Raw genomic sequence first — 27,895 nt, forward strand, 5'->3', positions numbered from 1 at the left:
GAAAGACCCTTATACGATGTGGGCCCAGAAAATGTCTTGTTATATTTATTGACAGCTTGCTCCATTATGTGTAGGAGACTGTCATAACATCTCTTGCTCTGTGTATTGAACTTGTATAGATCCATGCACACTGTATCATTATTTGTGTGGTAGTACACTGTGGGTATAGGTCATGCCACACATTGTGTTCTCATTGATGGTACTACATTATAGTGTACATGTGCTGGTACTCACTCGCCTTGATCACTTCCCAGTTGTTACAAGGCCATGACCTTACAGATATATGATATACAACACATGAATAAACCTACACATATATTGATTTTCAGCTGCTGGTTCTTCTCCTTTCCATAGTGTAAATGTCTTCATAAATTTTCATCAGTTCATGTAGTCATGTGGAAATACATGTACTTTAACTAATAAAATATATTATGCATTATGTATACTGTGTATTGAAAACAGGGGTCCGGAACTCAAATTGATTAACAAAATGTAACAGGGACTGGAAACTCTGGGAATCAATAACAGCTGCTGGTGCCATATACATAGTGCAAAGTATATGTAATTAGTTTTTAAGATTTTAAATGGCAACCAGTTAAATTTCCAATAATACTGAAATCACTTGCTACTGCTGCAGATATCATTATATGAATATTTTTGCTTTGAAATAATTTTGAGATCGCATACATGTAGGTTTCACATGGAGACATCAATTTTATCTTCAGTCACAAAATCAGTGTAATGGAAACATTTTCAAGAAGTTCCAGAAATTCTGCGATTCTTTTGTTTTGTTGCCTATTGTATCTACAGTATCTATGACTTTTGGCTGAAGTTATTATTATATTAAGTATACATTTGTGTTCTGTAAGGTGACCACCTGTTGTCTTATATACCTGATGCTTGCAGCCTCTCAATCCATGTGTTATTACCCAGTGATGTGTCTTTTCACACAGACAACAAGTTTGTCATGGAGAGTTTCACAGATATGTTGTTTTCTAAGAGTTTCACAGAATGACTCTAAATCTAAAAGTCAAGTTAAGAAATCATTGAGTTGAATATAAACATGCCAGGTAGTACCTGATGTGATGGGAATGCATTCAAGTGCTCAAATATTGATTCATTTTTGATAGAAATATTTTCTATAGTTTTCTGCATCACATTATGATCATTGGCTTATCATAAGATAAATACATGTATATCTTTTACATATACAGACTTAGTATTACGGTACACTGAGAAAATGATATGAAAGATAACAGAGGCTCTTCTTGGGATTTGAAAATACCCCTTGCCTGCCCTCAAAGTATACATTTGTATGATGTCTTGTATATTACTAAGTATATATTTATCATTGATCAAGTACACTTGGATTCTTATACTACTGCATTTTGTAATTTTTTCCAGTTGACATCCAACGAGCCTACGGACGTTTAGCCTTGCAATATCACCCTGACCAGTCTGAGGTAAGGTTTTATGGAGTAGCACCTAATAATATACTTACAAATTGTCAAGCATTTGAACCAGCTAACTTTGTAGATGATGACAAGAAATGTAATCCAGTACATCCTGTAATTAACTGAGCAATACAAGGAATTGTCAAGATTTTGAACTGGCTTGCAACACAAGATACATATATCATGTTGTACATTTAGTAGATGTATGTATGTGTGTATATAAACCACCAGTGCATCCTATGATTTTCATATATACAAGTAAGTACTTAACAAAAGCCAGTTTCCAAACAAGCTAGCTGCCAATAGATGTATATTGCATTTTAATTCCCTTTGTTTCATGAACATTAATTATGTTGTTTTTTTTTTTTTTTTTTTTTTTTTTTTTTTTTACTTTGTTGTGTACAATGCACTGAGACGTATGTGTAGTGCGTTCTTTAAGAATTAAATAATAATAATAATGTATACTAATATATCTTATGATTGTCTGTTTAGCATACTCATGATCTTAATTTAATAGTAGTAGATATGTATTCTGTCATATACATTGTTTGGTGTGGTATCTGTGTACATGCTTGTTTCTGTCTCTGTCTGTCTGTCTGTCTGTCTGTCTGTCTGTCTGTCTGTCTGTCTGTCTGTCTGTCTGTCTCTGTCTGTCTGTCTGTCTGTCTGTCTATAAATCTGTCTGTCTCTGCATGGATGATTATGTGTGTCTGATTATCAGTACATGAATGACTTGAAATAAAAAACAATAGGTCAGTTACCTTGGGTATGTGATGTGATGTGATGTGATGTGATGTTACAAGTTACTTATGTTGTCTACCGTAGCTGGAAAATTGTTCTGTTCAAATCAAAACAGTCAATACATGTGCAACTGGAATCAATAAATGTACTTTTTGCAAAAAACTGTAGAAACTACAAGGGAAATCAGTTTGATGATTGGTAGTGATGTTCCTAAGCATCCTGAAATGATAACTATTATGATAAGATTTCAAAATCAATTTCAGTAAGTGATTTCATATACATGTATATGTACAGTGGCAATATTCTCTCCTGGATAGATTGCATAGATAGTGGCTAATTTGCATAATTTACATATCATTAACATGGTAATTTGCATAATGATCAGCTTAATATTAAAAAATGCATGTCCTCAACAATGAAACATACTCTGATATGTTTATAATTAGTAACACACATACTATATGTGTGTGACTTTAATATACATATGGACATTGGCATTAGCCATTTCTCTTCATGTGGAAGTATTATATTATGATATCGTCATTCAAAGCTTACTAAAGCTCAAGGATGGTAGAACACTTTTGAAGCACGGTAGAAACCTGTCAAGCATGGTGGCCTAGATGGCAAGGATGGCGTTTGCACTGTGCTTTCTTTGGATTTGGGAGAATACCAAGTCTGTCAGAATATTCAATTGCAAATATAATGTCTCTGTTAGTTCCCATGGGTATTTAATCATTAATTTTACACTCACATTTACTTAATATTTATTTATGGTAAGTTATGGAATTATGTTTTCATCCATTCAACCATTTACACCCTAGTGATATCAACAAATGAAGGCCTTAGAAATTTCATTTTGAGAAGAATTCACAGAAATCAGATTTAAACCTGCTCCAAAATGTCTCAATGTACTTGTGTCAATGATTGAAATTTAAATATATTGAAGTGTTTTTCATGTGATTGATTGATGCTGATGTAAAGATAGTGGTTATGGGATGGGGGTTGAGATGGAGGGGTGGGGGTGGTTTGGTAAACCTGATAAACTCCTCATCTCCATGTACAATTCCAAAACAATGTCTTAATGGTTTTAGTATTATAAAGAAATGGGGGAATGGCATTTTATTTTTATGCAAACAAATAACCCTAAAGATGAAGGAAGATGAGTACATTCCTCCGTGAGATTAAAGTTGATGCTATATCAAAAAAAAAGAGGTAATCCTGTTTTGTTGGCTTGTGAAAACTGTCTCTTACAGGATGTCATGTGATCTGTACAAATCAGACAAAGCACCTGAGGACAGCTCATTTAGATGTTTGTTGCCATGGTAACCAAGATCCATGCTTCCGATCTAGTTTTGTAGGAGTATAGCTTTATTGTAAACTTGTAAAGGTGTAGCCGTCTAATTGCTACTTCCTGTTTGAGAGTAACTGGATTCTGAGAGGAATCGTAATACTGTTGACGTCATCGTATGTTTCAAGCAAATCTTCAATTTTTAGCGCAACTGAACTGATAAGGTTCAGTAGTGCTATAGGCATGGTGCAGTGTCTGTCCATGTGTGTGTATGTGTGTACGTGTGTGCATGCATACTAGCGTGCGTGCGTGAGTGTGTGTGTGTGTGTGTGTGTTTTAACGACTTAAACTCAAAAACTGTCAGACCAATTGCCTTGGTATTTAGTGGGGAGATTATTTTAGGTGTCTAGCTGGGAAATTGTTCAAAGCAAAATCATCACTTCACAGGTAATTTGGGTCAAAAATGTCATTTTTTGTCAAAAAACGTAAACTACAATTAAGGAGGAAAAACTGCTCAGATTGATACCACAAAGATCATCAACATCTTCAAAACAAGAGTGCTACTTCATGTTTCATATTTTTTGACTGAATGTTCTTGACTCTCTGCTAGGCCTACAGGGTTTCTTTTGGTTCGTGACAGTGAATCCCATTCTTATCGCTAAATATTTTAATCCGGTATGATTCGTGACTATGAAATATCTGCTAGCTATAGATGACAGAATTTCTATTTTGGATTAATGAAGTGTAACTTTAAGACTTTCACACTGTACCAGTACACGTGTCCTCTATATGAATTATAAATGACTGATTTCCGGTTAAAATGTGATCTCGATCCCCTTTCTTTCCTTTTCAATTCATTTTGCGATGTCCTATGACATTTTAAGCCAGTGCTGATATCTTGCCTCAAATCTGATGATTTTATGTCTACTGTATCATAGAATTTATTTACTAATGTAGGGGCAAAAATGTGAAGAGAATGTTGAAGGATGTCCTCTAAAGGGACATGGACCATATTTGATTGTGTTTATGTGTAATTTTTTGGTTCTTATGAATTATTGTGTTATAGTACTTCAACGTGTAATGATCACTCGTTACTGTGAGATTTGTTGCATTGCAGTTAAGCAAAATAAATGAATGATTCATTGACTTACATGTAAGCCAAACAGTGTTGTTGAGTATCATATGAAGATCGTAAAGAACTGCAGAATTCAATACTATGCACTTACTGCCTGGCCATGAGGACACTACTGTAGTTGACTACGTGTATTACCACCAGAGCTGTTATGTAGCAACTATTTACAGAGGCTGAAAACGGAGGAAAATAGTTTCTACATAACATCCCGAAGTGTAATATGACATCTACTAGTACTTGTACCAAAATAAGGCCAGGCAATAAGTGTTTTATAACACAACACATTCTCAGGCACATAGTCTTTCCATAGTCCCCCCCCCCCCCCCCCCCCCATAATACTGTGTTACGTAAATATTGACTTAGGGCAAATAAAACATGAATAGTGCCCTCCTATATACAAACTGAGGCCACTATGGATCAATAGACTAGTCCATACCATGTGATACAATCTAAGCCAATCACTGAAGGCTATATGAACATGATGTCTTTTAATGGTGATATGTACAGAACTCTATGTGGCATACTCAGGGTATTTGCATGAGTGGTGTTATGGTATTCTCTGCAGCTGAATTTTCATGAGTATAGCGAGTGAAAGTGCAGTAGGAAACACTGCAAGCCTCTAGGAGTGCAAATGTATATGCCCCATACCCACACTGGCACTCATGTGTAATGGGATTCTGTTATTATTGCATATGTTTATCCAAAACAGTAAGATTTGATAAAAAGTGCTACTGTGCAATTTAGTGTACAAGCAACAGTCATATGTTGATTTGCATATCATTTGCATAAATGCAATAACATTTGCTGTATTGCACTGCAGTGAAAGTATTACTAGTATGTCCACACACACACACACACACACACACACACACACACACACACACACACACACACACACACACACACACACACACACACACACACACACACACACAACCGTGTAAGTAATCTCTGGTACATACATGTATGCAACAATACCCATTCCAAAACACTAAGCAACATAAATATACTGCAATGTACATTTAGATGAGTATTCATTTTGATAAAAAAATATTGTCTCAAGTTACTCCTCATCACTTTTGAATATTTGTTGTTATGAAAGGGCTAAAAAAAAACATGACAAATTCATGTTGGCTACTTCGTGAGTTTGTTCCCAGTAACAGATAATAACAATAGACAGATTTGAGCCTAGCTACTGAATAGGATGTAGATGACTTCAGTATTTCACCAAGTACATGTATGCAGCCACAGACAGTTAGAGTGTGGAGTATCCATGTTATGTATCTTAGTACCAGCATCTGAGAGGACTTGATGCACATATTACCTCATTCATAAACCTCCTTCATGACTAATTGGATTTCTCTGTGTACATACTCCATGAAAAGTAGAATGTTTCAATGCTGATCCAGTTGGCAAAGTTGTGTACCTGATGTCATCAGGTAGGAATCGGTATTCTTAAATCAATCTCCAAACAAGTTGAAAACATATGTAGGTAATTTTATGATGACTATAGCTAGTTTGAACATGCATGGCCTGTGGAAAAGAGATACAATTATTGTCATCATTGATCCGATATACCTGTGGCAACGTGTTTGCAAAGAAATTTGACAAGCTATACATGATGTCGAGTACAAAATGTCAACTATTGTTGATGTACAGAGTAGTCAGAAAACCATCATTTTGTTTGGTTTCAATTACAGTTGTAATAGTCCTACTGCTTTCAACTTTTACATTATGCTGAAACGACATTCTCCATATCAATTGATTGTACCCAGCTGGTGTATATACACATAACTAGGTAGTCTCTTTACACACAAGACTACATAGTTTCTTGATGAGGACTTACATGTAACACCTCAGCTCAGTTCAACTTAAATCTCTATTTGATGCGAGTTCACTGCTCTCCCTATCATGTCACTTTTGCATTGTCATCCTGCGTCACAGGAATCATTTCACCTCTCTCTTTTCATCATGACATTTTAGTTTTCTCATCCTAATAGCAATGTTATATTAAAATGACATTCTCAATTTCAGTATTGTACCTAACTGCATAAAACTACACAGTCATTCTCTTGATGTGGACAAAAGAGTTCAGCTCAGTTGCCGTTCGATACGAGGTCATTGCTCGCCTCATCACGTCACTACAGCATTTTGATCCTGTTTGATGTAATTTCATCTCTCTTTTCATCATGACATTTTAGTTTTTTCATCCCAATAGCAATGTTATACAAGATGACGCATTTGCCATTTCAATAATGTATGGAATTTGTACCTAACTGATGTATATATGCAGTAGATAGTCTCTTGACTATCAGGACAGAACACTAACATAAAGAGTTCAGCTCAGTCTCTATCATTCGATAAGAGTTCAGCCTCATCAAGTCACATCACTTTAGCATTCTTATCCTGTGTGATGTGATTCCATCTCTCTCTTCATCACAACATCTTAGTTTTCCCATCCTAGTACTTGCAATGTTATGTTAAAATGATGTTTATTCAATGTCAATATTGAAGCTAACTAATGAATATATACAAAACTAGGTAGTCTCTTTCTATACAAAACTAGGTAGTCTCGTGACAGGGCTGGAACAGGTCAACCAGTTCAGTGCTCTCCTCATCACATCATCATGCATGGCATGATTCCTTCTCTGTCTCTTCATCACGTCAGTTTAGTTTCCTCTTCCTACTAGCATGCACTGTTTTAAAATGACAGTCTCAATTTTAACATATTGTACCCAAGTGATGTATACATATTAAAACTAGGTGGTCTTTTGATGAGGACACATCAGCTCAGTTGCTGCTTGATACGAGTTCTTTGCACTCATCATCATATGATCCTGTTGGATGTTATTCCTTCTTTTAGTTCATCACAACTTTTTAGTTTCCTTGTCCTACTAGCAGTGTTAATTAAAATGAGGCAATCTCCATTTCAATATCTTGTACCCGACTTACGTAATCACACTGAACTAGGCAGTCAGTCTCTTTTTATACGCAAAACTAGGTAGTCTCTTGATGGGGTCAGCTCAGTCATGTGAGTTCATTGCTTTCTTCATGGCATCACTTTCGTATCCTTATCCTGCTTTTAATGTTATTACATGACATATTAGTTTTTCCATCCCACGTACAGCTCTTCTTCAAGTTTTGACATCTACTGAGTACAGAGATATTGTATTAGGTGGCAATGTTTGTGAAGAAGTTACATGTAAAGCAATATGTACAGGATAGGATTATTTCATTTGTGTTGCTGGGAATTCAAAAGTTTAAGAAATTAGGTTTCATGTATCTCCTGTATAAGATTATGAAAGCAGAACTCAGAACATGTAGATGGAAAATTGTTCAAATGAAAATGATCGTATCAGAGATGTGAATTTGGGTATTTAAAATGATGTGATTTTTGGTCAAAGAACTTAAACTCCAAAACTACCGGGCAGATTGGTCTTAAATTTGGTGGGAATGTTCTAAGGGATGTTTAGATTAAAAAATATTAATGACATAATGATCCCATCAGTGATATGTAAATTAGGTATGAAAAAAACGTGTCTTTTAAAAACTACATGGTGAATGGGACTAAAATTTGGTGGGGATGTTTCTGCAGATATTGTTCAAAACATTTCGACACAAGTAGCCCTAGCAACCATGACCATGCCCTTAGCAACAGTCAAGTGATGATGATGTATATTACAAAGATAAAAAATGGGCTGGAGATGCCAGTGAATAAAGGTTTTTAAAATGTATGTAAATATGTCTAGCAACAAGACCACACCCATAGCAACAGCCAAATGAATTACGATGGTGTATATAACGAAGATAAAAATCAGGATGAGTAGGCAAGTGAATAAAGCGTTTTAAAATGTGTGCAAATGTGCCTCACAAACAAGACCACACCCATAACAATGGCCAAATGATGGTGTATATTCAAAAGATAAAATCTATTATGGGTTGGCAAATGATTAAAGATTTAAAAAATGTATTCAAATATACCTAGCAACATGACCATGCCCATAGCAACAGCCAAATGGTGGTGTATATTACAAAGATAGCAACGGATTAATAGGCAAAAATAAAAATTCCATAAATGGACATCTATATACCTAGCAACAAGACCACGTCCATAACAAAAGTCAAATTATGGTTTATATTGGAAAGATAAAATAGGGATGGTTTATAGGCAAGTGAATAAACATCCAAAAAGTGAATGCTCATGCGCCTGGCATTAAGGCCACGCCCATAGCAACAGTGAAATGGTGATGTATTTTGCACAAAATATGGATAAAAATATGGATGGGCAGGCAAGTGGATAAACTTGCAAAAAATTGACAAAATTGACCCAGCAACGAAGATACTGTCCATACCAACAGTAACATAATGGTGTATATAAATATTTGTTTATATAACACACAAACTAAACTATACAGTCATGCTACAGTGCTATTTGCACTATTTTGACAATACATGACATGTTTTAACCAAAAATAATCCAGGCTTTGTCACTCAGATTCATCTGTAAGAGCTCTCCTTCCTTCCCTCCTAGATTAGGAATAATTACTGAACTGACAAATAATCCCGCTGTCATTTGCATCTGAGCATGCTCTGTTTGGATTATAAATCTCAAGAAAATTGAAATTGCTACCTAAAGAATGGTCTATTTATTCCGTATTCATAGGTCGTCAGCCTATATATACAATATTTCACATATCATAATGTTCTGAAATGACCTCATCTTTCTGAATGCCTTCTTGATGAAATGATAATCATATTCCAAACAACTTCATTAGCACAACTGAACTGCTAAGGTTCGGTAGTTCTATAGGCATGGTGTGGTGTCTGTCTATGTGTGTGTGTGTGTGTGTGTGTGTGTGTGTGTGTGTGTGTGTGTGTGTGTGTGTGTGTGTGTTGTGCGTGTGTGTGTGTAATGTGTGTAATGTGTGCGTGCGTACGTATGTGGATCATATTAGATTATTCTCTTGTTCTACACCAACTGTTTTCTATAGTTCTGTCAGACAACCAGTTTTCACACCTAGATTTTAATCCTAATCTAAAGTAGTCCTTTAGATAGATTTTCGAGGTTATAATGAGGGTCTCCCCTTATACCTCCATGGATAGATCAAAATAGATTTCATTCCATGGAACATACTAGTATACTAGTAGTGGGTCTGGATGTGATGTGTTAAAATAATGGTGTTTTCACCTGCTGTACAAATCTGGCTACCACACAATCATATTGAATAAATCATGTTATCATTGTAATTAGCAAAATATACATGTACACAAGTTGGTGATAACTGTATTTACTTGAAATAACATAGACATTAAGGATAACCTGTAATTAGTACTGACATTACCATGACATAGAATAATATATATTCTCATTTTGTGCTATTAAATGCAAAAATAAAAGTGATAAAAAATTAAAATCTATTGTTATTATCCTTGAGTATTTCATTGTTGTGACACCTGGTGTTTGAAATAGGAAGACAAAACAAAAATATTGTCCCGAAAAGGGTGAAAGGTGCAGGGTTATGGTAAGGTCACTGAGATTTGGCATTCTGCCAATATTCATAGAGCGTTCTCACACCTGAGGAGTCCTCACCCACCAGCTGTGAACTCCCTGACAGTTTTTACAGTTTTTATTGCAATCATTTTCAACTCAACCAAATTAACAAGGTGAGTAACAAGTTGCCTCGAGTGAAATACGAGTATGTTACAGTTAATGCCCACATAATTACATTTCAATAAATATTTTTTTTTCATGGTGATGTATGTTTTACTGTATCAGACGTGTAGCCATGACAGAGCCCTGTATATCGTTATACCATGATACACAAACTGTTAAGCTCTGAAATTATGTGTCAATAGACTAAATGCTCGAAATCGTTTGAAAACATACACATTAATTTGTACATCTCTTCGATTTGTGAGATATCATTATGATTAATGTGGGGTTAGCGTTAGACAGAGTATCAACACTGTCTGCAGTGGGGTTTTTTTTTTTTGCGGTGCTTCAGAAATACTGTCATAGTGAGGAGTTCTTGGAAAATTTGCACTTTTCTAATTATTTCATTGTAATTTTCGATAGGGGTGCTTGATAAATGATGAAGCAGAACTCAGGTAGATTATACCCATCACCTGAGGAGATCTCGAAAACCGTGGTGTGACTGTAAATTAGATCTATCAATCATACACAGACATGCCAAGTCATTATTTGGATGTTACAGGGTTTGTGCTCATTAGGTGTATGCATAGATTGAATGTCGATACTAGGTTCATGCTTGTTATATTTACAGCTCGAGTTGTTATTATCAGATGTACATGTACGTACCTGGCTCTGTGCTCATTTCATCATGTACATACAGTGTTTTTGCTAAGGTTTGGGAACCCCGGTAACAGAAAGGGGGAAAGAGGTAAAACTGGTAGTGCTTCCCATGCAATGTATCATAGTTTAGGTGGGGAACCCCGGTAAAATGATGTGGGAACCCCAGTAGATTTTACCTACTTACCGCCCTTAAATAAAACACTGACAAATCTATGGTTGTTATTCCTAATGCTATCAGGAGTTTGGATTCTTAAAACATGGACGACAAGATATGATGAACACATACACATGTACATATTTGGTTTTGTACTCATTTGATATACAGTATATTATACACTAATCCATCAAAATTTAGTATATAAATGTACCTATATGTATATTAATCCTTGGCCTATGGTATCAGGACTTTTGATTCTAAAAATATGGATGTTAAGATATGATATATTGTCAGAAAAAAATACTTGCACATATCTGGCTCTGTGCTCATTTGATGAGCATACATGTACCTATAGTCAGAAGTGTTATTTCCTACATGGTATCAGGAGATTTGATTCGTAAAACATAGATGTCAGACATGTCAGAAGTGCTTATACATATTTACTTGTACTCCATGTTTATTTGGTTTACATATCTATATTCTTAATTGTCATTACAATGGTTTCAGGGCTTTTGATTCTTAAAATGAGGATGTTAAGATTAGATATGAGATAATGCTTGACCGTACATATTTGGCTGTGTGATCATTTGGTGTACTGTTCTTGATATCTATATTCACAGTAATGTTATTCCAATACCTGAATTGTATCAGTACTTTTGATTCTTAATTAAAGCATGGATGTCAAGATATGTTATTGTCAGAAATACCCCTGTACTTGTATGTGTACATATTTACTTGTACTCTGTGTTCATTTGTTTTACATATGTATGTTCATAATTCTCAACTGTTAGGTGTATCTAACTCAGGATTACCGTATGTCTGTCACTATACATACCTATATATCTAGATTCTCAACTGTTAGGTGTATCTATTTTAACTGGATTATGTCTGTTACTATACATACCTGTATATCTAGATTCTCAACTGTTAGATGTATCTAACTGGATTATGTCAGTTACTATACATACCTGTATCTAGATTCTCAACTGTTAGATGTATCTAATTGGATTATGTCTGTTACTATACATACCTGTATATCGTGATTCTCAACTGTTAGGTGTATCTATTCTAACTGGATTACCATATGTATGTCACTATACGTACCTATATATCTAGATTCTCAACTGTTAGGTGTATCTAACTGGATTGTGTATGTTACAATACATACCTGTATATCTAGACTCTCAACTGTTAGATGTATCTAATTGGATTATGTCTGTTACTATACATACCTGTATATCGTGATTCTCAACTGTTAGGTGTATCTATTCTAACTGGATTACCATATGTATGTCACTATACGTACCTATATATCTAGATTCTCAACTGTTAGGTGTATCTAACTGGATTGTGTATGTTACAATACATACCTGTATATCTAGACTCTCAACTGTTAGATGTATCTAACTGGATTATGTCTGTTACTTTACATACCTGTATATATAGATTCTCAACTGTTAGGTGTATCTAACTGGATTGTGTCTGTTACTTTTAATACATACCTGTATCTTGATTCTCAACTGTTAGGTGTATCTAACTGGATTGTGTATGTTACAATACATACCTGTATATCTAGATTCTCAACTGTTAGATGTTTCTAACTGGATTATGTCTGTTACTATACACACCTGTATATCTAGATTCTCAACTGTTAGGTGTATCTAACTGGATTGTGTCTGTCACTATACGTACCTATATATCTAGATTCTCAACTGTTAGATGTATCTATTAAACTGGATTATGTCTGTTTCTATACATACCTGTATTTCTAGATTCTCAACTGTTAGATGTATCTAACTGGATTATGTCTGTCACTATGCATACCTGTATCTAGATTCTCAACTGTTAGGTGTATCTAACTGAATTATGTCTGTAACTATATATACCTATATCCATACTGTAATTTCTATGTATTCAATCTGATCTGGCAATGTTTACAATAACATGCCCTACCCAACATTTCTATCTCTGTGGTATGTTGTCTATTTTCCAGTTCGCAAGAGTTCAACTTCCACTGACTTACACTCATTATATGTAGGGCTTTCCTGTGTACAAGACTAAACAACTGTTCTGCAAAACCCTTCTATAGTCATGATGCAACAAACATGTGCTAGTACTGTTGTGTGTTGAAAATACGAAAACCAAACTTTTTTCACTAATGAGGAAATGAGGAGGCCGTTTCCTAGCAACAGGTTGTTGTCATATCACTGTACAATTTTCCTGTCTCTGTTTCTATGATCATTTTATGTTTGTGCTGGTCAGGTTTCAACTGGGAGCTGTTAGTATATTCATTTTGTAATTCTGTTGTCCATTCTTTGTCGCATGGCTATTTCTATTTTCGTTAGTCTGGATGGCTCAGGTTACACCAGGAGTCATTAGTAAATTCATGTTGTGATTCTGTTGTCCTTCTATTCTTTGTCGCATGGCTATTTCTATTTTTGCTAGTCCGGATGGCTAAGGTTACACCAGGAGTCATTAGTAAATTCATGTTGTGATTCTGTTGTCCATTCTTTGTGACATGGCTATTTCTATTTTTGCTAGTCAGGATGGCTAAGGTTACACCAGGAGTCATTAGTAAATTCATGTTGTGATTCTGTTGTCCTTCTATTCTTTGTCGCATGGCTATTTCTATTTTCGCTAGTCTGAATGGCTAAGGTTATACCGAAAGTCATTAGTAAATTCATGTTGTAAGTGTGTTGTCCTGTCAATGTATAATTTTCCCATGTCTGTGTGTATGGCTGTTTTATATTTTGCTGGTCAAGTTTTAACTAGGAGCTGTTTTCATTTTGTAATTTGTCTAATTCTCAAACAAGGGACATGATTATAGATTATGTCATTTGTACAAAGCATGATACAATCTCTGCTTGACTCATTTTCATAAAAAATCACACGACAAAACTTTGTTGACAGTAAAGCCAGCTAGTTCCAAAAGTGTAAGGGAAATCATCGAAGTACAGGCTATTTTGAAGGAAAGGATAAATTTCCCCATTTCCCTTTGTGTTGAATACACAATCATGTGGCCAGATTTAGTGAAGATGTGTTATTTATTTTTGTTTTCCCTAGGTTCCCCCCTCTTCCACAATATGTTCTCAAAGTTTGTTTGAAATTTTCGTATGCAAAGTATGAGCATACGTGAATGCTGAAGTGTGTTCTTTTAGATATACATATATAAATGGAAGGAAATGTGACGTATACAGTTTCAAATAGACAACTTTCTCGATGTATGGAACTCTAGAACATTATTTTCAAAATGGAATTATGAAGTATACATCAGAAAGACAACTTTCTTGAATTTTGGAGTATTCTATTCTAAATATATGGAACTCTAGAACATTATTTTCAAAATGGAATTGTGAAGTATACAATTTCAAATACATTACTTTCTTGTTCTATGCTAGATATCCTGCTTCATAGATTCAAGAAATGTTATTTTCACAATAAAAGAAAATCAAGTGAAAAGAAAAAGTGTACGACTATTTATGATGGTACCTTTGATATCAAAATTTTGTCAGTTTTGTGAACTGTATCAGTATTTACCAACCACAACTGTCATATACAAGTACATAAGTTAATGTGGTAAACCACACAGTTATGTTTGGTTAGGCCTGACAGGCCTGTGAACACATTGATATTTACACATGTGTGGCACATTTATAGACCAGTTAGAAATATTGTCATAATGGCAGTAATTGATAAAAATTCATTTCAGATTGAATTGATTGACTTTGTATATTACTAACTGTGTTTTTTACTGTCAACTGTGAGGTGATTAGTAAATGTATTTGCACTATTGTGGATCTGACAGCCAATTTATGGGTCTTTTGTTGGCGATGAGTTCTTCAGTTGTGTTCACAACAAGTTTTGACATGCTACACTGAGATCCCCCAGCATGGCATGTAGACAGTTATGCTGAGTGGTTTTACACTATACTCTATTCATCCTTGTAGGATTTATCTGGAGTATTGAAATATATGGAGAGTTTTGAAAACCATTGTGGTTTTGATTTTATACAGTATTTAAGGTGTCAACCAACAGGCTGACATGACTGACTGTAGCTGGCAGGTCTAGTTATATGGTATTGTCATGTCATACTGCCCCCATACATAGGCAGATAACAGATCAATATGTCACGTGATATGCAATGCGCAATTGGTGGGCAGTGTAAACCAGTCTATTGTTGAGTTTCAGTCGTTATGTTACCAGCCTAGCTGATGTATGCATGGGGACAAGTTTACCGTACCACCACCACCATCAAAGACTGACCATAGTTAACTAGGAATCTGCTTTGAAATACACACAACAGCTTAACGGCTGTGTGTCAAACTCACATATCTGAACTTTGGTACTCCTTGTGTGCATCTGTGTGTGTGTGTGCACAAGAGTTTACCAACAATTGCAGCTCAGGGGACTTGCAATTTGTACATATTCACTTTTCTGTTATGTACAGTGCCAGCTTGAACTTGCCATTCCAGTCTTTTTTAGAAGTGTTGTAGCTTTACTGCAGGGAACCGGTTTATCAGTATTCTACCAATTTACAAGGTAATGTATGTAAGCTGACCTTTTTTTTTATCTGCAAAGCCTCTTGACCCAAACTCCAACTGGTTTTAACTTGAAAGACTTCTACTTAATCATGCAGAATAGTTTATTCACTGCGGTTTTAACGAACAATTGTGACCTTTCTAAAGATTGATTACACCACATAATTCCTGTCTCCTCTTCTTTTGTGAAACAACTATTTTATGTTGCACATATTTTTTAAGTATTGATCAGCCAAGCTTTCTCAGCCATTATTACGTTGCTAGTGGTGTTTACCAAGCTTAGGCCAGCAAAGTACATTTTTCTGTCTGTAAAGTTGCTCCTTAGTTTTTGCCATCATCTCACACCAACTTCACTTAAAATAAATACTGCAAAATTGTGCCAAGTGGAGTATATATTTGAGCTGCTATGTTTTGATTTGACAGTGTTGAATTATGTGAAATCAAACTATTTAGGTTTGTAGTGGTGACAAATCCAACATGTCTGCCACTGTAGTCTAGCATATAAATACTACATACATCATGTCTGTAATGAAGGCGGGAGACTCACTATCTAGGAACGCCTCTACAAATCATGCCTACCTTGTCATTTTTCTGCACAAAAAAGACGCTACTTCTGTTCAATATTAAGCCATACATAATGAGAAGTAATAAACACGAAGACATTTTATTTGTGGAGCTGTAATGTCAGCTGATTACTATGCAAATTCATCTTGGTAATATGGCTGCCATATTGACGATTGGTTATTGAATGCTATGACCTGACTAGCTAACAAACCGAAAGTAGTTAGACAGATATAGATAAGGTGCACGGCCATGTTGGAAGGATAAACAATTTGACTCCCATGTTTTATTTGTGCGCAGCATAGCTATGCTTGTATTTCAAGTAATGTATAGAAATTGATATATGTCGAACTTATAAATATTTCAAAGATAATTATTTACCTTTTGTGTTGTTTTGAAATGCCATAATCTTAGTTTTATTGCCATGTATAGCAAGTACGTGTATGAAGAAGAAATATATGGATCAAATCTCAAGCATGTTTGTGTGATGATTACATTTCAGTGTGCAGCACAAATTGGCTGTATTGATTGTCATGTTACATTTACTGAAGAATGCAGCATGCAGATGAAAATTTTTAGTCTAGTTCCTAGACAGTATCGTTATGAATTATACCACAGTTGGCATCCAGACTAGAACTTGGTATCAAGAATTAATGAATTTGGGTGTTCTTAACAAACCTTTGTGAGCTGTAAACTATATAGTTTTATTTTCAGTTAACTGTCACACACATTGTTGTATCTTAATTTGTATGTAAATGACATGAATAATTAGGGCTTTCAGACAAAGTTAATTGGTTTTAGTAGTTTGTTTGGTAGATACAGTGTCAGAATTGTGTGACCTGAAGGCTGCTTTTCTGTAATCATGTCGGCTGGAGTGAGGAATACTGTGCGTGAAAATACCAAACTGCTGCCATTTTTCTTTCAATTTTCACGTCACTGTATGATCTACCTTTCTTCTAATCGTTTTTCTGACCTGATAATGCTAATGCTCAAGTCGGGATGTAAATAAAAGATTTCAAGATTATTTTGTTTGTTGTTTTGAAATTCAGATGTTATTTTGTGCATAATACGTACTTGCTAGGAGTATGGCAATAACCACATTGCTCAGTTCCTGTCGAGTGTTGTACATACACAATAGAAATGACTATAGTTGTGTGACATGGCTAGGATCATGATGGTAATATTGATTTTTTTTAAAAATATGATGGGTTGTTGTCATAGTGTTATGACTTCTAAGGAATGTCATGTAGTCAGATAAAGTGTATCATGGCAATTGACACACACACACACACATACATACACACATACATACATACATACATACATACATATACATACACACACAAGCACAAGTCACACATACACACATACATACATACATACATACATACATACATACATACATACACACACAAGCACAAGTCACACACACACACATACATACATACATACATACATACATACATACATACATACATACATACATACATACATACATACATACATACATACATATATACATACATACATACATACATACATACATACATACATACATACATACATACATACATACATACATACATACATACATGCATACATACATATAACCTCAGACATACATACATACATACATACATACATACATACATACATACATACATACATACATACATACATACATACATACATATAACCTCAGACATACGACCTCAGACACATACACTCATTCCAGTCTCTCACACATCATGGCATGCACATAGACTTAACACACATATGTACATATATATACACATAAATCATTATTTCAACTTTGTGGCAAAAAAGCTGTTAATTGTTCATTATTATTAATAATTGATAATATTTATTTACTTTTAGGGTCATATCAAAATATGTTAGTACAGAACTGTTGACAAAGATTAAATATGAGCACATTCAGTATGTATTTTATAGTCAATAAAGCTGTCACACAGTCTGGTAATTAATGCTGATATGAATGGCTATATTTAGCCTTAGGACAGTTATGAAAATATTAGTACAGAAGGTTCATCAACACAGACAGCCCATATGACCTCACTGTAGGTTCATATCAATTTTTACAATGTGATAATTACTGTTGGTGCTAAGTAACTGCTCATTTAGACATTCCATGTGAGCTCTTACATAACAGTCTTTGTTTTCACAGTGTACCATAATCTGCTTGTCTTCACAATAGTGGTAAATTTGATGTTATGTAACACTTGGTAGACTTGTCAGGTACTGTCATGCTTTCAGGAAATCCAATCAGAAATATGTCATGCTTCACACCCTCTATTCCTCATAGGAACAAGAATGATCTGTTGTGTAGTGTCAAAAGATACAAGCTTACAGGTAAAAAAAAGAAGACAGAAACTGTATGATAAAATGCACAATTTCAAAAGTTGCAAATATATACATGCACACATCTTATGGACATTAACATGTTCAAGATATAGATGATTGAAGGAATTACTGGTGATATTTTATTCTCTTCTATTTATTTATTTATCTATTTATTGATTCGTGACTCAAAGTCCGTTTAAAAAAACCACAGACCACTTATACAATACACAGTATCAAAACACAGACAATAAAGCAGTATAATTATGGGTGAAATGTACCATCTTCAGCCAGCCAGTTTGTCTGCTACAGCTATGAGACTGAAATAGTAACCATAGCAAAATGATAGTCTTAGTAAGAAAGTCACCATCAGGTATTATCTTATCCTGTATATAAAAACATGTGAAATTGGCACCCACTTGTAATTAGGTGAATAATTTAAAAACGGAATGGTGCATTTCGATATTTTACAGATGTTTTCTACAGTGCAACCTAATCATAGTATGATAGACAACTGTGGCAAAATTTGATCAGTTTACAATCTGGATGTCAGTTCTGAAACACTTGATATTTTGAGAAATGGCCTAAAACTGATATTGTCAAATCAATAATTTAGTCTTGCCACTCTCAAGGGATATTTTCATACATTAGTATTTTGAACAGATAGTCCTCGGAGATATTTGTACAGTTTAAAACCATTATGTCAGGCTTGGCGGGTACAAGACAACTTTGAAAGGAAACAAATCTTAGCTTTCCGCAATGTCAATACCTCACATGTATATCACCTACAGTGCCTCTGAACTTTATGTCGGATTGGAAACTGAGGCTTTCTAAATTGAGTGACTGGTAAATGTACCACATGACAATGCTATAGATGTACCAACATTGCCGCATTTGAAGATACTGTGATAAACATGCGTGTAAGGGCAAGAAGGGCATACAGAATTTTAAATATTCATGAAAGGAACAAATTTCCTCGGCTTCTCCATGGCAACATGTCAGTTTCACATGCTATTTATGTTATTTTGTGCAATGTAAATGATCTTTTTTGACCATTATTTATATCCTTTAATGTTTTATCATCCGATGTATTTACTTAAATGTATTTACACATTTTTACTGAATGTTTTTTGTTTTTTTTGTAAGGGAAGTGGTATAGTTATAATAGCCTATAGATTAGACAGAGTGATACCGAACAGATAAAAATGAGATATATACTCAGACTATACAAAGAACAAAACATAACACTTAAACAGAAATGTGATTTATAAGTTACAAATGACAAGATAAATCACAGTATTAAAAGCACTGAACAGATTGAAATAAAATTGTTGATAATAATGATTTCACGTACAACTGTTCACTTATACAGTTTATTGATGGATTTATTGGGACTTTTAAAGCCGTTGTCAGCCATTGCTGTCACAAATCACATCTGTGTTGCTAATTTGCCTGTTGTATTGTGCGATATTGTGATAACGTCACAGCAGAATCAAGATTACAAAGATGGCTACTTTATCGACACCTGAGGTATTTTGATATCGTTTTACTGTACCGAGTGTCAAAAGGAACACAGCATAACGTAAAGTGTGATTTGTATGCAAGTAATATGAAATGGAACACTTACACAACACCACTACCAGTAACCAATGCCTGTTAGTACTAAAATAGTAACAGCATTAACTTACATTTAACAACAGTTTGGACTATATTTTGTGATTATGATGAAATATGAAAGTAGACAATCGTACAACAAACTTAACTATAGTATACAGAGTATTATTTATCTAATGCATAATATAATTTGTAGAACAGGGAAGTGAATTGTATTGATATTAATTTCATTGTACTTTATTTTATTTTTTTTATTTTTTATTTTTTGAATTCTCCATAAGATAATGTATGTAAAGTTGAGATACAATGTAATTTATAAGGATTTACGTTTTTAGACAAAAAAAAGACATCAACCACTGTGAATTGCAATAAATGGATTGAAGGTAACACTGTCTTCATATTTGATGTTGTAGATAACATGACTGTTGTATATCACCATTTCATATGTTCTGAAGTCAAACACAATAAAATGAAAAGAGAACTCTTAAGTATTGGAAAAGAGAGAAGCCTGCTAAATGTTAATTTATTTATTACATCCCTTTTGGAGCAGGGGCTCACTAAGGATGTTAGGATTAGCACTCAATTGGCAGTAAAACTAAAGACATACACGACAAATAATTCGAGAAAATGTGACTAGTAAATTAGGTACATGAATAAATATAAATACATTGTTTAGGTTTCATAACCTTGGTAACAGTGAGGGGAGTAGAGATAATAAGAACATATAAAGTTTCCGATACATTCATTTAGACAATGATTTGAATGGAGGAACCCCATGGTAAAATATATCTTTTTACTCAGGTAGATTTTACCTTATTATGGCCTGTAATAAAATCCCTGCTGATAATGATGTCTGTGTATGTACATATACTGATATACAATCTTGTTTTGATACAGAGAGTAAATGCAGACAGAGTAAAAGACTTTGTTGACCCAACCTAACCCCTTGGCATTTACAGGCTAGTAACTTTGCCCTGTAAACCATCATTAAATCGTCACTTTATATGCTTTATGTGAAGGCTGTCTCAGGTAACACTACATCAAGACAGAATAGAATATTAATGCTTCTGTTACAGAGTTGGTCGGAGGAAGTCACGTTAAAAAAATGTAGGCGTCTGTATACAGATAGGGTCCTAATTAGTTATTGTGCTGTCAAGTTTGGGATTCAGATTTGTACAGACACTATTGCCAGAATCATAAATCGTGTTTATTTTATGGTGTCATTCTTGGAAACCATGTAAGAAATGTTTGATGGTGGTGTGGGATGTAGGTCTGGCTGTCATTTTGTATGTGGAATTCCTGCCATTCCAGCCCAGTCATGTCAAATTTCGTGATGTTATTGAGTAAGCAATTCTCTGAAGGAAGTGTTGATAAACTGTTGATATTTAGTCATAGGTGCTGTAGATGTAGGTGTTGTTGTGATTGGAATTCCCGCCATCATGATCCATGCACTTCAGATTTTTATGTTATTTTCAAATTTCTAAAGAAGTGTTTAGACCAAGTTTTAGCTGTCATAATGATGCACTGCCTACCATCTTTATCTGTACACATCAGATTTTAAGATAGATAAGTTTTTAAATCATGTTTGTTTTGTGGTAATTGCTACCGTGATAAGAACTTAAATTCTTGCCATCTTTTAATTTCCCACATTTAAGATTTTGAACATAATTTTAGTGTTCAAACCAGATTTGATTTTGGCTTGATGTTGTGATAGAAATTGCCGCCATCTTTATCCCCACATTTCAGGTTTGTTCTCTTCCAAATCGTTTGCATTCAGGCAGATATGATATATGCTAGAAGCTGTTATTATGGGAATTCCCTCTATCTTATCTGTACGCATCAAATTTAATAATGTATGTAAATTATCTTGGAAGAAATATTTAAACCAGGTATGATACATGCCAGATATGGCGTGATGATGGAAATTCCTTCAATCTTATCCCCACACATCAGATTTGATGATATTTATCAATTTTAGCTTTGAAGAAGATTCAAAGTGTCATCATGAAGTATGATACATACACGTACTAGATTTTGTTTATAATAGGAATCCCCCCTATTTTTTATCCCAACACATCTGTATTTAATGTTTTATCAAAATCTTTGAAGGTGTATTCAAACCATGTATGATGTTAGATGCCGATGTGATGTTAATTCCCACCATCTACCACACCCACTGGTTTACTCTACATATATTGTATTTTACATCACCATGCAGGTATTCATGTGAGAGTCAGACATGCTACATTTCCCCCTCTAGATATTTGAGATGCTTATCTTTCATGTGTACCTCACATGTATTGCCTACACTCTCCTAGTGATGATAGGGGCAGTCTCAACAAAACTTAGAATACATTCTAGTAAAATCCATCTAATAACATGTTTTATTCCGGTGTAATTATCCGTATTACGTTTTACAAGCACTTTTGACATTGATATGATATCTTAAAGTGGCACAAGCAGGCGGGTTTGTAAGATTGTTTTTGTCTGGGTGTTTACAAAATATACCGGTAGTTCCATAAAACAGCCATGGAACTAACGTATGATGTCAGGGGTGATGCATGCCTTCGATGACTCTTAAAATTATATTCTGGCATTGTTGTTTAGTTGATGATGAAGGTTGATAGTGGCCGAGTGGTTTATCCACTTGCCTCTTGCCACTGTGGTTGGGGTTCAAATCCCCATTCAGGGTTTGATTAAATTTACCATGCCGGTATAAAAGTAAGAAGAGTGTCGTTCAGTTTGACTACCAAACAACACAGGTTTTCACCAGGTACTCGGGTTTCCTCTTGTTCATTTTCTCTGAATAATCCCCCCAAAATTCAAAAAACCATCCATGTATTTTGGCGCGGAATTTGTCTATATTGCACTAACTCTGAACCTCCTCCTGTTATTGGACAATGCCTGTTGGATGGTAATGAATAAATAAATAAATAAATAAATAAATAGGTAAATAAATGGTGGCGTTTTCTCAGCATTGTAGTGTCTGTGTACTAAATTATGTCATTGAGTCGTTAATGTACTTTGACTACCAGGTTAATTTCTGTCAATAGCTAATGATGGTGAAATATGCCTCAGTAAGTAGAATACAAGCAAGTGCCTTTTAATATACACCAGAAATGTAAATTCAGCTTTGTGTCCCTTTAAAAAGACGAGAAAAAAAGAAATGTATACGTTTAGGTGGTGAATAGAAATCTACATGTATACATTTCAGTCAGTGGAAGAATAATATGTACAGAAATCTGTCCTCACCATATATAATTTAACTGTACGATTTCATAAAACAACTGTGGATTTCTTTTCATTTGCATTTCGTTGAAACAACAGAAAAATGAAATGTATTCGTGTTTTTGATAATTTTATGTCCAAAAATTGACATTTGATACTAATATTGAAATTATTCAGAAATAAAGCAAACAAAACCATCACTAATTCAGACAGTCATTTATGATATATGAAAACCCTGCATTCTTAATTTTCTTATATCTCTGTAAGTTACTGTAATGCTATACATTTTACCATGTAGGAAAATTACAGAAATCTACAGAAATCATGTCCCTGCCATCAACTGCTGTAAGATCACTGTATTTGACTGTGATGCGAGGTCCCTGTTGTACCACAAGATGATCATGTCCTTAACAAAATATCCCCTCCAGACTGCTCATGGTTGTCTTGACAACCAAGTGGTCAATACTTCATTGAGGTATAGATTGTATATTCAACATTTGATAATAACATTACCTGAAATAAATGTCACAACAAAATTGGTAGAATTTTCATTTGGAAATTGCACATCATGAGTTTTTTTTTATTAAATTGTTCATATAGGTAGAGACAGTACTGTTTTTAGATTAAGGAAGATTGTCGTTAGATTGAAGTGTTGTGTTGTGTTCAGACTGCACTAGAATTAAATCTGTGTTTTTAGGGCTATGTGTAGTTTTCAAAGAAAGTTAAATGGTTGAGCTAAAGTTGTTTTGAACTACACAAGATTCAAAATGCGGTGTTAAAGCCATGTGTGGTTTCAAACCAAGTATTAGATTATTAGTAAGAATTACAGTCATGTAAAACTGTGTCATTAGAGCAAAGTGTGGGTGTCCAAAGCAAGGAATTCAGAGAGAATCATGACATATGACCTAAATGTTGTAGATCAACAACCATGAACAAGCGTGTGGTCACATTGTAAAAACCAGAAGATTCATAGCTAGTAGTTATCACTTGTGTTTCAGTGGGTTGGTGGGTGTGTATATATGCATGAGTTGTCATAACACGGCAGAACAATACAACAACGCTACAAATAGGGAAGGCCATGCAAGAATGTATAAGTCAACAATCACGACTCACAAAGCATGCTACATTTTGATGGATTTTCCCAGCTTTCATCAAACATATCCTGTATTAGAGTCACTTGTAGAAATATATACATGGCTGATTACACTTGTTCCCCGAGTCAGAAATCCAATTTCGCTACCACGGACGTATAAAGTGGATTTTCCACAGTTGTCAGGCAGCTAATAATTTCTCACAAAAGTCTCTTGATTTGTGAGTTCATGTAATGTCCCCCATACCTGCACACCTGTCTTTCTAGTGTAATATATTTAGCCAATTTAAAATTCAATTTACTTGGAGGGCTACATTAGAGGTAAGTAGCTTATACATGTATTGTTTGACACTGTCAATACCATTACACTCTATAGAGACCACATTTAAGATCTTTACATTGGCCGGAAACTTATAAAGAGTAGTTCATACCACATTTGAAAATAAAACAGTGTGTCTGTGTACATAGAGACATTGATACAACAGCTTCCCTGCATCCGTGTTTTAGTAGTGTATGGTATAACAGTTACCCTTAAATCATCTTGTTAAAAATTACACAAATAAAAAAATCAGCATTTATAAGAGATTTTGAATTTCTGTACGTTTTGCAATAATGGTACGCTGCGAAATGATTTAAAAACCAGACTAAATACCCAAATAAACTACATTTTGTGTATGCGTATGTGAAGTGAGGCAGGTATGTATATTCCCAGGGGATGCAATTTGTACTTGTCTAGAATGACGAGCAATAAAACGTAGAAAATGGTGATTAAGGTGTGGAAAAATATGACATTTAAAGGGTTTATGCTATATTAACAATTAATTACATGTAACGCCATCAAAGACTTTGATTTGCATTTGTATCGTCAGGAATGATGTACTGTACATGGTACATTACAATTGTACCCATTGCATACATTTATATACCTTGCAAGTAGTCTCATAGGTTGGAACCTTATCATGGATATTGCCCATATTTGAAATTCAGATTGATGATAAAGCTAAGTAATACAACAAGCTTTATAGCATGAGCTTGGAATTAAAACATCAAGCCCTTGTATAGTGGATGATGAAATATATATACCTCGGTAGTATGGAGTATTCAATATGATATAAATTGTAAAGTGTACAAAAAAAATCTATGAATGTGTTTATATATATAGTAATGTTGCAATGAAAGCAGTATATGTAAATTAAATTAAAACAATTTGTAATGTATTGTTAGATTTGCGTTAGATGGAAACTCTTAGAAATAGAAAATGTATTTTCTTTGGAGGCCAAAACAGAAAAGGTTAAATAAATAGTATTGAAAAATTATTTCTTACACATATTTCCTATAATGTGAATAACAATTCACCAATCATTTCGACCAAAAAAGAATTTTTTGCTATTTTCGAGAATTGGGTTTTCAACAATGCTGCTCATGAAATTTAAGTCAGTTTTTTACATTGTAAGAGGAAATAAAGATAGTATTGTGGAACTTCAATGTTGCCGAAAAGGGTAAATATCTCTCACAATTTGTGAGTTACAAACATTGGAAAAGTAAATGGGGATACAGGAAAGGCCTTCATGGGGTTGGCGTAGGGTAAATTTGTATGTGTATGTATATTTATTATGTGAATTCATGACAGTCAGAGTAAAATTAACATTCCTAGACACAATAGATAACCGACCAAAAAGACTTGCACAATACCTTGAAAGGGCCCCCTGAAATCTAAGGAGTGGTCTGACTTACACAATATGTTCATCACCCAACACGCATCTGGCCTCTCCGGCAAACATACGCAGTGCTGTAGTGACGCTTTTCAATAAATCTTGTAGCAGTTCTTGTCAAAAGCTATTGATCATACAAATAGGAGTGATGTTAGTTTTTAACACAGCAGTTTAACAACACTTTTAGCATTTAGGTCACTTTTTATACAGTAGTAAAGACAATAACAGTCCGGCACTGTAACCTGCTTTCTATTTCCAGGTCACACTGAGTTGAATGCAATATTTTTGTGGGTAATTGGTGATTACAGTGTCCTCAATTCAAAAGTATTGAGGTCAGCATCAAAGTCCGATGGTTTGAAGAGAGATAAGCAATTCAGCTGCAGGCTAAAAGTGTATCATAATATCAATTCAGACTGAAATTTGTTAATTTCAAATATTCACATTAGTCAGTACCTATTTTATACGTGCGATTTGGGTGGTATGTACTATTCTTATCGCTGTTGTTGTTTCTGTGTAAAGTGAAAATGTGATAACCTTTGATAATCAGGTCTGTGCTAGAAATAAAGTATGTTATGTCATTAGTTCAGTCTAGATAACAGTTGTTGTTTTTTTAACACAATGTCTATTTGATGGTGAGGACACCTAAAGAATCATGTCAGGTTTTATCAACTCATTTTTAGCAGATCATATCCAAAAATGTGTCACTGACATAAAGGGGAAGGGGGGGGGGATGAGAGAGATATAGACAGACAGACAGAAGGACAGAAATAAGTAGAGCTGGGAGACTGAGAGGGAGGGATGGAAAGAGAAGGGAAAAGAAAAGGATAGCACAGAATCGAGTCATGTCGGATTTTGTTCCTGCTTTCACCTTGTAACCATGCCTGGTATTTTGGGAGCATACATTTATTGAAACCTGAAATTAGGTTATGATTTCATACAGCAATGAATGAATATGGTAACAATATGATTTACATCGTATATCTCAACCTTCCCAAGTTGGTTCTGATCACACGTTGATGCTATTGGCATCTCATAGTGGGAAAAATGTAAAACCAATGAATTTGTGCCTGAGTTTTGGCTGAAACTTTATTGAAGTTAGGTAGCTAGCGAAATGCAATGCATGGTAGGGGAAGAGTGAGAGCATAATCCCCAAATGACTGAATTCCAGGCTTAGAAGGGGGTAAGAAAAAAATCTAGAAAGATTAGATAAATGAATATACAAGATAAAGTCTGGTGTTGTTCAGCCGTATCAGGCTTCTTAACCATGAGTGCTGGCTGATAGCATGGCTCGAATGTCTGTATCTTACAGGCTAAATTTTGGTTTCTATGGATAATATTCTATAAATTTAATTCCTAATCTTATACCCTGTGCTATTTAATTAGAACAATTCAACAAAACAGTCATTTACAATTTACTATTGCAAAATATGCTGGACTGGTGTTGTCCACTATATATTTAGAATAATTACCACATATATACTCAAAATTATATTGTTATCTCTGTCTGCTTTCTATGTAGAAAAACAATCATAGATCGATGTACTGAATATGATATATTCCTTGACAATCAATCAATCCTTTATTCAGTACTATTGCGACTGGCCTTATGTACATCGCGCAAACATTTGCAGTTGCCATATCAGACTTTCGAAAAACTACAGTCATGCAAAATATCTATACATGTATATCTGAATAAATAAGTATTTAGA

General features: G+C 34.5%; 1 protein-coding gene across 5 annotated transcripts in view; it reads left to right on the forward strand.

Moving 5' to 3' along the window:
* Positions 1 to 27,895, forward strand: part of LOC144435984 (uncharacterized) — an 83,678-nt gene that overhangs the window by 16,938 nt on the left and 38,845 nt on the right. For 4 of the 5 annotated variants that reach the window (XM_078124633.1, XM_078124635.1, XM_078124634.1 and 1 more), the window contains exon 2: positions 1,405 to 1,463. In XM_078124633.1, coding sequence (XP_077980759.1) covers positions 1,405 to 1,463 — 59 coding nt within the window. Of the gene's footprint in view, positions 1 to 1,404; positions 1,464 to 15,287; positions 15,625 to 27,895 lie in introns of those variants that run through there. The other variant, XM_078124639.1, reaches the window with a different exon arrangement.

The sequence above is a fragment of the Glandiceps talaboti genome, chromosome 5 (assembly GCF_964340395.1).
Source record: "Glandiceps talaboti chromosome 5, keGlaTala1.1, whole genome shotgun sequence".
In the NCBI taxonomy this organism is placed as follows: Eukaryota; Metazoa; Hemichordata; class Enteropneusta; family Spengelidae; genus Glandiceps; species Glandiceps talaboti.